At 36.2% G+C, this 14,563-nt stretch overlaps 1 protein-coding gene across 2 annotated transcripts in view; it reads left to right on the forward strand.

Annotated features, from left to right (window-relative positions):
* Window positions 1–9,664: 9,664 nt before the first annotated feature.
* Window positions 9,665–14,563, forward strand: part of LOC127954596 (phospholipid phosphatase-related protein type 5-like) — a 36,146-nt gene continuing 31,247 nt past the window's right edge. The window contains exons 1-2 of one of the 2 annotated variants that reach the window (XM_052553396.1): window positions 9,665–10,105; window positions 14,065–14,186. In XM_052553396.1, the coding sequence (XP_052409356.1) occupies window positions 14,118–14,186 (69 nt within the window). In that variant the 5' untranslated portion in view covers window positions 9,665–10,105; window positions 14,065–14,117. Of the gene's footprint in view, window positions 10,253–14,064; window positions 14,187–14,563 lie in introns of both variants that reach the window. The other variant, XM_052553397.1, reaches the window with a different exon arrangement.

Consider the following 14,563-nt stretch of genomic DNA (forward strand, 5'->3'; position numbering starts at 1 on the left):
TGTCACCTAATAAAACCTATGCTTCAGAGACCATATTCATATAACATCTAAGTCTAAATGTAGCTCTTGACTGGTTGAGTTAGATGATGATTAACACTAAACAGTAGAAAATCAGTTGAGTCTCCCCAGCTGGAAATGTCATTGGCTGTTAAAGTCTTGTGTTTCTTATAATAAATTGACATATTGATAACACTGAACCTTTTATAATGTTCTTAATTACATGTTGATGCATACTTTATGCATTAGTGAGTTTGGTGGTGCTTATGGGGTATGGTCACTTATTCCTTATATGTTTGTAATGTTTGTCATAACTGTTTCTAATGCAAGACATTGATTAGATGAGATTAAGTTTGTAAATGGCAGCCTGTGTCCTTTTGTAGTGTGCACATATATTTATCATCAAACTGTGATAACTGTGACTAAATCCAGTATATATACGTCTGCCATATGTAGCCACCCCTCAAAAATACCTGCCCCCTTCTCGCCACCCCATCAATATTTTTCTAGATCCGCCCCTGAGTACAAGAGAGACATTATACTCAGGAAATCACACTTACCTCTTTCCTGTGGTTAGTTGGGCAGGAGGGTCAAACCAGCTTTAGTCTTTATTACTACAGTATAAAATGTTATGGTACTAAAGCAGTTAGAATAAATCATGACCATTACAAACATTTACAGGAGGTTTCCCTTGTGATACTGTTAATTTTGGAGCACACTGAGTTTTTGTCTTTCTAAATACACTGCTACTGAACTTGAGATGTATTTATCAGATTTAATCAGTTCTTTTGAGCAATATTGTAAGGTATGGAGGTAATAGAGGACGATCTGATTGAGATCTACATTAGAGGGATGATAAGGGTACTTGTGTTATTCTCTTCAGGGTTTATGAGCACAGCTGTTACCATGATGATTGTCACAGATATGCTGGAACAATGGCTTCCATCACTCAAACGATCGCAGTGCTTTTTCAGTTGGACAATGAATATGTCTGTACAACAAGAGTATGTCAGTAGGATGACTGAGTGCTTACAGAGCATAAAATTCATCTGCAACAATATTACACTTCAAAAAAAGATTTTCTTACTTAGGATATTTGTCTTGTTTTCCAATACAAATATCTAAATATCTTATCACAAGATACATTTACTTGACGGGCAAAATGACTCAAGGTGTTTTACTGACAAATTGATCAGAATAAGTTTTTGCTTAATACAAGAATTAATTAAATTCATTTTGATGAGGTTTTTCCATACAAACAGGCTTAATAATTTTGCTTTCCAAGTAAATGTCATTTTTTTATATATAGTTTTATGAAATCACATGAAATTATTTGTAACTCCTTTTTTTAAAATCTTCTATCACAAGTACTTTTTCACTTATGGGAAAAAAATATATATTATTAAAAAGGTTTCTGTAAATCCAGTGCATTCCAGCAACATGAGAGACACTAAATAAGTGATGTTAAAATGAGGCACGAATTACTGCTGTCTTTCAAGAATTAGTCAAGCTCAAAGTCTGTTCATTATGGATACATGAATAGAGTCTGGAATAACCTGATGTTTACACATGAGTTCCAATTTCTGTGGAATGTGATGTCATAAGACATATATATATATATTAAAGTGACAATCAATTGCAAGAATGAAATAATCATTAACAGAAGTCATTAGCTGGAAGGTTAACATTGTGTGCCATTATGTGAGATTCATTAGGCGTACACCAAAAAATTATAGTCTGTAGCATATAGAAACCAACCACTGATTACTATCTGCAGCTGATGCACTATTATCCTCTTGATAACTTGTTAAGGTCATAAAGAGATGGTTCAGTTAGAATCAGACTAGCACAAATGTTGTTGATCTCTGTGAAAGCTCGTTTTATATGGAAATATGGGTAGCACTTTATTTTACAGTCCTGTTCCTCATGTACATACTATGTACTTATTATAGTAATTACAATAACTATGTAATAACTATGTACTAACCCTGAACCTACTAACCCTGAACCTACCCCTAAACCTAACCCTACCCCATGTAGTTACCTTGTGCTACCAGAACTTCTTAGATAAATACACTGTGAGTACACTATAAGTACATGTTAGTACACGTACTGTAAAATAAACCGAAATATGTGTGCCAAATTACATATAATACATTATGCACTTAAACTATGCACTTTGTATTCAATTGTCTATGTGGATTTTGAAAATGTTGTGATCCAACATCAGAGTCTTACAGCTGCTCAACATCTGCTACATAAGGAAAGCTGCAACAGTTGAGTGCATGATGTTTATCCAAGTGTTTGACGTGAATTTGTACACACTATATACTCATGCTTTTTATAAGAAAACAAAAAACAAACATGGAATTAGGACGCACCTACAACAGTCTTCCTATATGTATGCAAATAATTTACAAAGACGAAATAGATCTTGCAGTATTCTTACTTGATTAATGGCGCATAATGATAATCCATCCGTATCATTGTCTAGTTACACATCCTAAAAGAGCAGATCTGGTTTGAGTCACACACACACACACACACACACACACACACACATACACACACACACACTGATGATTGGACTCGTGGCACTCTTGGTGAACTGAAACTTTCCAGCTGAATGTAAGGCAGAGTTATAATTGTGTGTGACAAAAGAGCAACAGACAGTGTGTTTTTATTGTGTGAATGCTTTTAGCAGTTACACCTCTTATCTTCAGCCTTGACCTTTTTACCTTTACAAATATTAAAAATTGTAAAACACATGCAGTTATTGTAGATAATGCAAATTAAATGCAGTAAATGGAGTTATTAATATTTTCTCTTTTCCAGCCACAAAGTGTTTCTCCGGTGGTTTTGTGGATTTGTTCCACTATCATGTGTTGGGAGTCTGTCTTTTGCTCTTGGAGAAGCAGAGTCCTGGCTGGCTCTTCAATGAATTATTCAGCTTCTCCTCTTTGACCTGCTCTGGGCTTGTTTTAAAAGTCTTCTACAACCTTCATTTACTTTCAGAGACCCAGCAGGTGTTTCAGCACAAACTGTCTTCTCGTGTGATGGGTTTTCTTCATAGAAAAAAAAGCTTAAAGTGTTAAATTAATGTTCATTTATATATAAGTTATTTGATATTTTAAATAATCTTATTTTTATGTGTTCTCTTTTCAACAAAAATATAGTTTGTACTGTATTTGTGTCATTTCATCTTGTGTGCTGGTGGGTTTTAAGGCACTATTTTCACTTTGGAACAATATATATGATAAGTATTTGAATATATTTGAGGTTTTCCCAACACGTGTTGTCTTCACACTTAATGTTTTTCTTACAGGACTGTTATGTTGTGGCATTCCCTTAGAATTTCAATAGGCAGAGGCTAAATGAAGGAAGCTATAGTATGTAATTCTACCATCAGAAGGTCCTCCAGAAGAACTGTTTACCTCTATCACCTTACTTATTACAGAGTTTGTGAAAGCAATCATGTCTTCTATAAAAGTCCTGGTTAGATGTGACCTGTCACTGACAGGGCTGCTGTAGACTGATGGCAGAGATGCTGATGTCTGCAGATGTTGTGTCTAATGCTGATGCAGCTATGGAATTCAGTCCACTTACAGCTTCACCTTAGCATAAACTTCCACTTTATTACATCAAAAAGGGACATGCATTACATGCTTAAAAATAAGGGTTCTTAACTGGCATTGATGTTTTCATGAAGAACCTTTAACTTCCATGAAACCTTTCAAATGCACAAAAGGTTCTTTATACTGGAAAATTTAGATTAAAAATATATATATATATATTAACACTTAGAAAAAAGAAAGTTCACTGAAAGGTTCTTTGGGAAACCAAAAATGATTATTTTATGGCATTACTTTGAAAACCCCTTTTTAAAATCTTTATTTTTCAAATATGGTTATTTGGAACATTAATTATACTGCAGATGTGTCTCCTGTATATTTCAGTGAAAGCTTCAATACACTCCTATTATGCTGTAGTATTTCACTTCAGCTTTGATTCATGAATATGTTTGTAGAGGTTAATGTACGTCTTTATGTTCCATAAAGTCATTTGATGTGATGCGAGAGCAATAGGGCTGTATGGCCAAAACAGAGAAATAATAAACCAGCATATTCTCCAGAGCAGCGTAGCAACCATTCGGTCCTTTTGTGTTTAAATTTGCAACTGTTGGCTTGCAGGACCCACCATCAGTCATTATGTCAAATTAATTCTCAGCTCAGAACCTCAAATTGCTTTTTTTTCACTCCACAACTATAATTTCCATAATTTAAAGTTTGTACGCAGACCAGATTATAATCAGTAATTTCCATGATTCTAATAGCAGTCCTCCAGTTTCGTGGTTCCTCTGAACAGCTCCATCTTTCACATCCTGGGGCTTGTGTCTGTTTGCAGGAGATTTGCTGTGGCATAACTCACAAACACTTTCTAACTGAGCTTTCGGCCTTGCTGTATTCAGAGAAACTCAGAGAGCCCCAGGCTCTAAAATATGACATGCTTCCACATCACCCAACTCACAGCTGCTCCACCGTGACCCCAAAAGCATCACAAATAAAAAAAATTGTTTCACATCAAAATGCAAGCTGTTCTACTCATAATGAAGAAATCTTTTTTGAAGGGATGAAATATAGTTCAAAATGTCACAAATCTCTCTTTAAACTTTTATTTTCCCCATTTTATTTTAAATAATGCCACATATTTTCTATATGATAAAAGATATTTCGTTATCTTAGTGTTTTGTGTAACTCGGGTATAAAGAGTCTATATTGCTTTTATGTTGACTTTAAAATTATGGTAATATTGTTAGAAATCATAATCGTTTTGATGATTATAAAAAGTAATACTCTTTCATCATTGGATAATTATCAATTTGAAGTGAATATAACACAGGAAAGCTCACAAAGACATTATAGAAGAATTTAAGAATAGAAGTCAGTGGAACATTTGAAGCATGTGGTGAAATGCATTAGTCTCAGTAAATGAACACACATGCCTATATGCACACATATACATGCACACACATTCAGTTTGCTCTCATCCCTGAAATATTCATTCGGTGGCATGATGGGATATTTTGAAGCAGCCATGCATGTTGTGGCAGAGAGCAGACAGATGAAGATTCCTGTGCGTTTTTCTATCAGCTCCTCTTATATCTGTTTCTCACATCAAGAAGAACTCGTTTAGGTCATGTGGCTCTGATTTTAATTTTCTGGACTGTTCCAGACACAATCTGGATTCTCCATGAGCTGCCAGCTGCTGCAACCACAGTGAAGAACATCCAGCCTCTGTCAGTGATTCTCACTAACCTGTGTGTGTGTGTGTGTGTGTGTGTGTGCAGTTGCATGTGATGTTTTCAGTCCTTTAGGTAGAGAGACATCTTTATTCTTTCTCTTAGACAACATGCTTAAAGGACTAGTTCACATTTGGAGAAATGTAGCATCACATCACTTGCTCACCAGTGGATCCTCTGCAGTGAATGGGTGCCGTCAGAATGAGAGTCCAAACAGCTGATAAAAACATCACAGTTATGCACAAGTAATCCACACCCCTCTATTCCATCAATTAATGTCTTGTGAAGGGAAAGGGTGCATGTTGGTATTAAATAACAAAACTGTCGTTGAGACCTTTTTAACTTTGAACCATTGCTTCTGGCTGAAAATACCAGTCCATAATACATAACGCTTTCACCTGTGAAAGTCATCTTGTCTGAATCGGGAGAAATATCTGCACAGATCAAGCACTGTTTACAAGTGTAAACAGTCCAAATCAGTTCTAAACAAATATATCAGTCGATTTTGATGTGAGAGGACAACAAGAAATTGACTTTTCTCTAAAGGCAAAATTATTATGGATTATGGACTTGTATTTTAGCCAAAAGTGAGTTTCAAGTTAAGACGCCTTAATGGTGTATTTGTTTCTTACGAACACACAGCTTTTCTCTTCACAAGACATTAATTGATGGACTGTAGTGGTGTGGATTTCTTGTGGATAATTGTGATGATTTTATCAGCTGTTTGGACTCTCATTCTGACGGCACCCATTCACTGCAGAGCATCCACTGGTGAGCAGGTGATGTAATGCTCACTTTCTCCAAATCTGTTCTGACGAACAAACTCATCTACATCTTGGATGGCCTGAGGTGAGTACAGTACATTTTAATTTTTTCAGGTTGAACTATTCCTTTAAATGGAGAGTCTGTCTTCATCCTCTAACATTTTTTCTAGTGACAAAAACCCAGTTATCTCTCTTCATATGTCATGAATGATTATAGTCTCACATTGTTCTCAGATTTGTCCAAATACCAAATTCTGCAGTCAAATCTCACACTGCAATATTTCAACAAAGTTAGTATTCGATTAAAACATGAATGACTTTATTACAGTCTCCTTAGCTATGAAAGAGAAATCTCTGAGCATTAAGTTTTATCTCAGTGTTTTTGTTTTACAAGAGACTTGAAAGTCATTCATTAATTGTAAATGGTAATTGTCATAAATCTAATTTGTCCACTCTAAAGCAATGAAATGTATTGTTTCGTTCATTTGACTGTCTCTTCGGATAAAATCAGGAGGTGAGGACGCTTTGAGTCATTGCTGCCTTGTGACGGCACCTCATACCAATGAGTTCAAATCAGATTCATGTGCCATGACAGATCATGTGAGAGGAAATAGTTAATTTCTCCATTTACATCTTCAGATCCTCTACACACAATGTGTGTTGAATTTTCATAACTCAACAATATTTGTATATAGCTAATGAACTAATACATGTGGTCATTCCAGGTAATTCTTCTTTTTGAATTGTAAGACTCATGATTTGAAGGACAGTGACTGTTTGCATTCATTATATGATGAATGTCCGTATTCTGAAAAAATTTAAATAAAATTAAAATAACTGTATGGGTATATATATGGGTATATAATACTAAAATTAAAAAGAATTTCATGAATCATGAAATAAGGTCTTAATATGACACATGATATAATGGAAACAACACTGTGAACAGAATGTTGTTTATTGCAGTTTATAGTTCTCTATAAATGTTTGTGAAATGCATTGCTTCGATGGGAAGACAATTAGCAGTTTTTTTATATATTTTTTTCTCATAATATTAGCACTACTGTGCTCTACGAGAAAAAAATATCTATAATTAATATAATTATAAATTTAAAGGGATACAACCTGTCCGCTCTGACCTCTTTTTTTTTTTTTGGTCATGAATTTTAAAGAGGGAAGGCTGCATCAGTTCTCCATCTGGTGTGTTGTGTGATGAATAACACGCATCATTTCCCACACGGCGGTAGAACATAAAGGCGTAGAGGGAACCAGAGGTTCTACAAGATCTTCTTAAACAAGCTCTAATGAAACATGATGTTCATTTACCCGTTGTATAACACTGTGTGGGAGATGAGGGGAAGAATGAGTTGAACCCGCTGATGTTGAAATTTATTTGCATAAGCTGTTTGCGTTGCTTTAGCACCTAATTCACTGAAGGACTTATGCAAATCAGGTAACAGTGAATATGTGTACATAAAATCTGTGCTGAACACAAGTTGCCCGGCGCAAATCTTATGTCTTCTTGAACTGAGTTGGTGGTTAGTGAGTAATAATATAGAATAATATAGTTACAGTTTAAGTATTTTGTGTATATATATATATATATATATATATATATATATATATATATATATATATATATATATATATATATATATATATATATATATATTGGACGTCCACCAGGTGCAAATTGTACAGTAAGTCTTAAAAATAGTAATAGCAAATCTCCTCAGGTTGCATCATTCCATGTTTTTTGAAAGTTATGAACATGTTTCCCAGTAACATTAATAGAATGTTGCATAAAGATATCTTGGTTTAGATTGTTCAGAGAACATTCAAATGTAACCTTCAGATCTTGGAAGATATAATGCAATTGTTTATGTTGCTGGCATGCATAGTAGAAATATGAGGCATTCAAGGTCTTTATTGATTTTTTTCTTTCTCCAACACCCTTTATTGGAATGATCAAGTGTGAGCAGCCCTTCCTGGCTGAATGCAGGACTCAAGGGACGGCAGCCTGATAATAACACACACACACTAGAAATAAAGGTTAAGTCACATTTGCACCCAATGGACTGCTGTAATGCACATGACTCACCCCTGAGACATGCAAGCTGCTTTAGGTTTCATTTGCATTTATTCCAGTCAGTGATATCTTTGCTGCTTGCTTCTAACATTAAAGGAATATCCAGAAGTGGTTTTAGTTGAAACAGTTGTTACTTTTGTCTCTAAATAAACATTGACATTTTCTGAGGAATATGTGAATGATGCTTGCCCATACAAAGCCCAATGCTAAGTCCGTTAGAAAGGTGTTTCAGATATTTGCACGGCCATTGCAAGATGCTTTTCAGGTTGTTCTGGATAAATGGTTACTAGGGCATTGCTAGATTGTTGTCATGGTGATTTGGATGACTGATAGGTGTTCCTAGGTGGTTGTCAAGGTCCTTGCACATGGAGTCCGAAATTCTTGTCTGTATTTTTTCCCTGCTAAAAAAATAAATATGACCTCATGTTGTGTCAATCACGTTTACACACTGCCTCCATCTATCAAAAAAAATGTAGATGGTTTACAATATACTGCGGTTTTCACATCCAAAGCAAGCATTATGAGAGGTGTTTTGACAAGTCAGAGCCACCATACAAGCAAACGCTAAAAATCCAGAATGACATCGGACAAGTTGATCCACTTTGTCTCGCACCACAAAGCAGTGTATGACAAACATAGTGCAGAATACAGAGAGACAGACTGTGGCAGATGACTGCAGAATACCTTGGAATGATCCCACAGCTCCTTGATAAGTATGTGGAACTCTCTATCCTTTATCCTCTATCTCTATCTGCTCTGGATTGGATGGACCCAATATTTCTTCTTTATTTTTCTCTTTTTAAGAAGAGAGGACAACAAAATCATCCTCACTGCTTGAATAATACATTTCATATAGTTTTGCAAAATTTTTGGCGATGGATTAATTAATACGCATTGGACTCAGTGTGCAAGGTTTCTGTGCTTAACTAATTTTTTGGATGAATAATACGAAAAAATGCATTTGAACGTTTTAAACTTCACAGTGTTTCAAATGGTTGCTATGATGATAGGATGTTTTTAAATGTTGCTAGGGTGTTGTTAGGTGGTTGTCACAGTGTTCTACATGGTTACTTACAAAGGCATTGCTAGAGTGTTATTAGGGTGTTCTGGTTTTATGCAAGGTTGTTGCTTACTGGCTAATGTCAAAGGAGCACATCATTAAAAGAATACCAGACTTTTCTGAGTAAATTTCTTAATCACACCACATTTGCAACAAATGAAAGACCAGAAGTCAGTCATTTCTAAGGGAAAGTTGCATGGAGACTTGGAGAAGTTCTGATTCAATTAGTAAGATTTTATCTTAAACACCTGTGTGGCAAGTTGTTTCATTAATTCTGTTGTTTAACATTGCAGCCGTTGCCACTCAATAATATGATCCCTTCCCAATTACTAGCGTTCATTTGTCTTATGTGGGTCACTATCATCATTTATTAGACTATTCAGTATGTCTAATAAATGAACAACACTGATCCAAGCATCACTAATGAGTGCTGCGATTTGTTTTAGACTTCGCAATAGTAGTTGTAGTAGAACAACGCTTGGCACGCATGACCAACACCAGATCACTTTGAATATATCATTAACCTACATTCACTACAGCTCACACTGTTACCTGAATCCTCAGCGAGAGATAGAGAGGGAGGCACGAGCCTGAATACAAATCAGACTCTTCCCTAGACTCCCTGCACATGCACGCGCACTCGCTGAAGCCGCACTGGAGAGCTGCGCTCGAGGTGAGGGTCTAATCCGCCTGTGGTTTGCACACAGACCGTGAGCGCATCTGCGTGCGCTAATGTGAGGAAACGCTACGCGAGAAAAATCCTGCGTGGGTGTGTAGAAAGACGGAAGAACGAGGACGAGGAGAGAGTGAAGCTGGTTCGGCGCACAGGAGCTCCATGGAAAACGCACGCTATGGACACTGCATAGGAATCCATCGCGACGGCTGCCGGGTTAGAGGTAAGGCTGGCTATCCATTTAATCGTGCATGCACCGTGTGGTGCTGGCCGTATGGGACTGATTCACCGTGGAAGGATTAGTGAGGTTTCTGCTCCATATCGCTGGAAATCAGAAGGACTTGGAGGAGGAAGGAAGGAAGGAGGCTGGGTGTGTGGTATTCCCCAAAGGCTGGCTCTAATTACCCTGTATGACAAAATCCCTTTAGGGTTTTACTTACGCTCTTATTGCTTTCGCATGCATCCCCCACCTTTAATAGCTTGAAATTGCGATGCTGGCGGCTGATGCATGGGGTGATTTGAACCGTGCATGTGTTTTGGGGGTGGCTGAAATCCAGAGACAGGTTCAAATCAAAGATGAGACAGTGGGGCGATAGATGTAGACACACATACAATGTAATCCAGGTGCTTACAACAGTACACCACCAAGAGGATTACACTCCTGATTTATTACTGGGTTGGACAAATGAAGTAATAATGAGAAGAGAGCAAGGCAAGTGACAGAGTTAAGTCGTGCAGCACTGCTTGGTAAGCGTTTATGAGTTTCATTTGTAGAGGATGCACTGAAAGGTGATGTTTGGTAAAACTGTCTTCATTAGCTCACCATTATTCAGGTTTAAAAATCTGTATGGCTTACTTTTAAGGAACACAGAGGATGATAAGACTGCTTATGTATTTAGTTTTTTATCAAATGTAAAATTGCAGATGATTTGAACATTCAAGCTTTTGTTTTGTTTTTGTTTGCGAGTTGTTGAAGTCAGGTGAAGATACTGCACAAGTCATTCTCCATTATAGGATTAGACATGAAGTCAAAGACCTTCAGAGATTTTTTTGTTGTACTTATCTATCACCATTCTTAAATAGCAATCATTCTGAAACCGAATGTAATATGAAAGCAGAGGCAGGCCATCTATATTTTCATACCTGAATCAGAATGGAAAGTCAGTGCAAGCTCTGCGTTGTAATGGAGTTTGTGCCCCCTGGGATCCTATAACCGCTTGACTGTACTGATTGAAGTCAGTACTGATTGAAAGTGTTCTTTGTGGATAGCAGCCCAGTCTCAATTTGTGGTGATCCAGCAACCCTCCGTCTCTGGAAAAGCCCTCCTGTTTGAAGTGGCTCGTTCAGTATATGGGGTTAATTTTAGCCATTGCCTGTGTGTTTGTCAGCCTGGCTCTGTAGAGTATAGAGGGCTGTAGTATGATGCACACAAGTTAGTCATACAAAGCCAGACTTTTGACTGTCAACAAAGTCTGGCCTACTTTGCATCGTATTCTGACCGAAGCCTGTTCAGTTAGTACCATTTGACCACAAGGATAATGCAAAAAAAATGGCAAATAATGACAAAAATGATATTTAATATTAATGTCATGTAAAAAAAAAAAGAAAAAAAAGAAACGTAAATTTGTTACAGTTTTAAAGTTACAGTGTTTTGACCTCTTCATGTTTTAGACTGTTACTCGACGATTTCTGTGTTTTATGTGGGCATTGCATTACATTTAGCACAGACCCACACTTGTACAGTATATAATTAAAACACATTGTTAGACTTTTTATTGTATTTTTGCAGTAACTTACTGGCAGCACTATTGTTAGTAAGTTACTGTAACTACCCCTTTACAATAGCTTATCAATATCAGTAATTAATCATTTAAAAAATAAATGTATTTCACCACACTTACCCAGATATTAAATTGAAAATGCAGATTCATGTTTTTCATCAGCTGAGCAAATTTCAGTAACACTACTGCATCAAACAGTAATGTACCGCAAATTCCCATATACAGTAAATTACCGTAAATGGCATAAAACACCCAGAAGTAGTACTACTAATGCAGTGCATGTTACAGTAGTTAACTGTAAAACATATATATATATATATGGTAGTTTACTGGGCTTTTTTGCCGTAAGTAACTGTAAAATTACAGCAAAGTCTAACAGTGTATATAAAATAAAACAATTATTAAATGTATAAAATATAACTTAAAGTATATAGTAGGCTATATATTTTGCCATATACACAAATAAGTTAACTAACCATTGTGCTCATTGAATGAACTTTGTGCATTAAGCATTTTGATTCCTGATCAATAGATAAAAACTCATCCAAGCTTGAAGCATCTACATAATCATAAAAACATGTTAACATAAGCGAGATTGAGCAAAATAAAATTATAAAGGTTTTAAAAAACAAAACAAAACAAAAAAACAGTGGGAGATACCCAAATTGTTCTTAAACCTTCTTTCCGGTTGACCTATTTTCTTGATTATTTGGATGAATTTACCCCTAGAGTCTTACAGCACATCTCCTTTCTGGTTTGGAGTTGTGCACTTCAGCTTCCTTTTTCCTCAGAGACATTAAAAAGACACACCTTTCTAGACTTTCTAGAAAACCTTCCAGTGTTGCTCAGCAACAAGGAAACGTGTAAAAAAAATTGCAGGTCTGTCGCTCTTTTTTTTTTTTTTTTTTTTACATTATCTGAGGACTTGCACACTGACAGATGTAAAACGTTGACCGCTGTGAGCGTAAGGTGCACTAAAAGCCGAGGCATGTACTAGATGCTTTCTGTCATAGAGCTTTAGTGCCTGTCTTCATGTGATATTTATTCTCCTGTCCTGAACTCTGAGGTTTACAGTGTGATGTTGAACAGACCTGCTGACAAAATGCTGCTCTGCGGTTCACTGTCCATTGAAAGTCCAGTCTTAGAGTTCTGGGTAGGTTTTGACCATCTGTTCGTAAATTAACACTAAGGTAAAGGGGCTTTGTAAGTACTAATTAGATTGTAACCTGCTACAAATGGTTGCATCATTTGTTCTTAACCCAGTAGTTAATCTTTTGGGTCATAAACTCTCTGTAAAGTAAAGTGCACAACTCCAAACCAGAAAGGAGATGTGCTGTAAGCGGCCTAATCTAGTTCACAAACATCAAGTCTCGTAGTATTTCAGTGGACAATTTATAATTGAAACCTTTTTGGATCATGTAACTGTCAACAGTAATGCAATAATTGTCTATTCGGGAAACACAAGAGTAGGAAATATGTAAATAATAAATATTTTACATTTGCAGATTTTGGGAAATTTAGTTTTGGAGATCAGCCACTAACAATTCTTATGTTAGTGAAAAAATATGTATTAATTATAAAACTGTGTGTGTGTGTGTCTATATATACACTGTTTCCCAACTTTTTTGGATTTTTTTTTTTTTCAAAAAAGTTGTGACAATGTACAAATTGTGAGTAAAAACTAAATGGAATAATTTACAAATCTCATAAACTTTTATATTTTATTCACAATAGAATATAGATAACATATCAAATGTTGAAAGTGAGAGATTTTGAAATATCATGCAAAATATTGGCTCATTTTCATTTCATGAGAGCTTCATATTCCAAAAAAGTTGGCACAGGTAGCAATAAGAGGCCAAAAAAGTTAAATGTACATATAAGCAACAGCTGGAGGACCAATTAGCAACTTATCAGGTAAATTGGCAACATGATTGGGTATAAGAAGAGTGTCTATCAGAAGTCAAGATGGGGAGAGGATCACCAATTCCCCCAATGCTGCGGCGAAAAATAGTGGAGCAATATCAGAAAGGAGTCAAGTTTGGAAAACCATACTGGATGCCCGTGATCTACAGGCCCTTAGACAGCACTGCATCACATACAGGAATACTACTGTAATGGAAATCACAACATGGGCTCAGGAATACTTCCAGAAAACATTGTCGGTGAACACATTCCACCGTGCCATTCACCGTCGCCGGCTAAAACTCTATAGGTCAAAAAAGAAGCCATATCTAAACATGATCCAGAAGCGCAGGTGTTTTCTCTGGGCCAAGGCTCATTTAAAATGGACTGGAGAATATTCAGGAGAATATCCTTCAGACTTGCAAAGACAAATAAGTTATTATAATGGAGTCTTCTAGCTCCTGACCTGTTCTTTCTTTCTCTTTCATGTGAGAAGAATAAAGTGGGAGTGTGAAAGAAGGAACAGAGCAGAAAGAAGAGGGATCTACAATGGCAGTCGAAGAGAAGCCTGCTGCGAAGAGCAGTAGCTCCATTCTACCATGTTTCCTATTTGTGGAGGTGAGTTATCCTAAAGCCTTAACCCATAACCACAATCCAGAGTTTATCAAGTTAGATCAGGAGGTTTTATGAACTCTGAATGGGCTCACAGTTAAAGATGTGATGGTTATGAAGCTCTGATCAATCCCATCAATGATATAGAGAGAAGCCGCACTCCAGCTGTTTGCTTTGTATTGATTCAGATCAGTTTTACATGTGCTGTTGCAGGTCATAGTTAACCCTACTTGAAGAAAACAGACCACATTGTCTTTATTAAATGAATAATAAAAAAAAAACAGATATACATTTCATTTTTCATTTAGAAAAGTAAATGTGGTCCGTTCTCTTTCACTGTCTATATGGACAAATATAAACATATTTAATTACATTTTTCTATT

Source organism: Carassius gibelio, chromosome A3, assembly GCF_023724105.1.
Source record: "Carassius gibelio isolate Cgi1373 ecotype wild population from Czech Republic chromosome A3, carGib1.2-hapl.c, whole genome shotgun sequence".
Lineage (NCBI taxonomy): Eukaryota > Metazoa > Chordata > Actinopteri > Cypriniformes > Cyprinidae > Carassius > Carassius gibelio.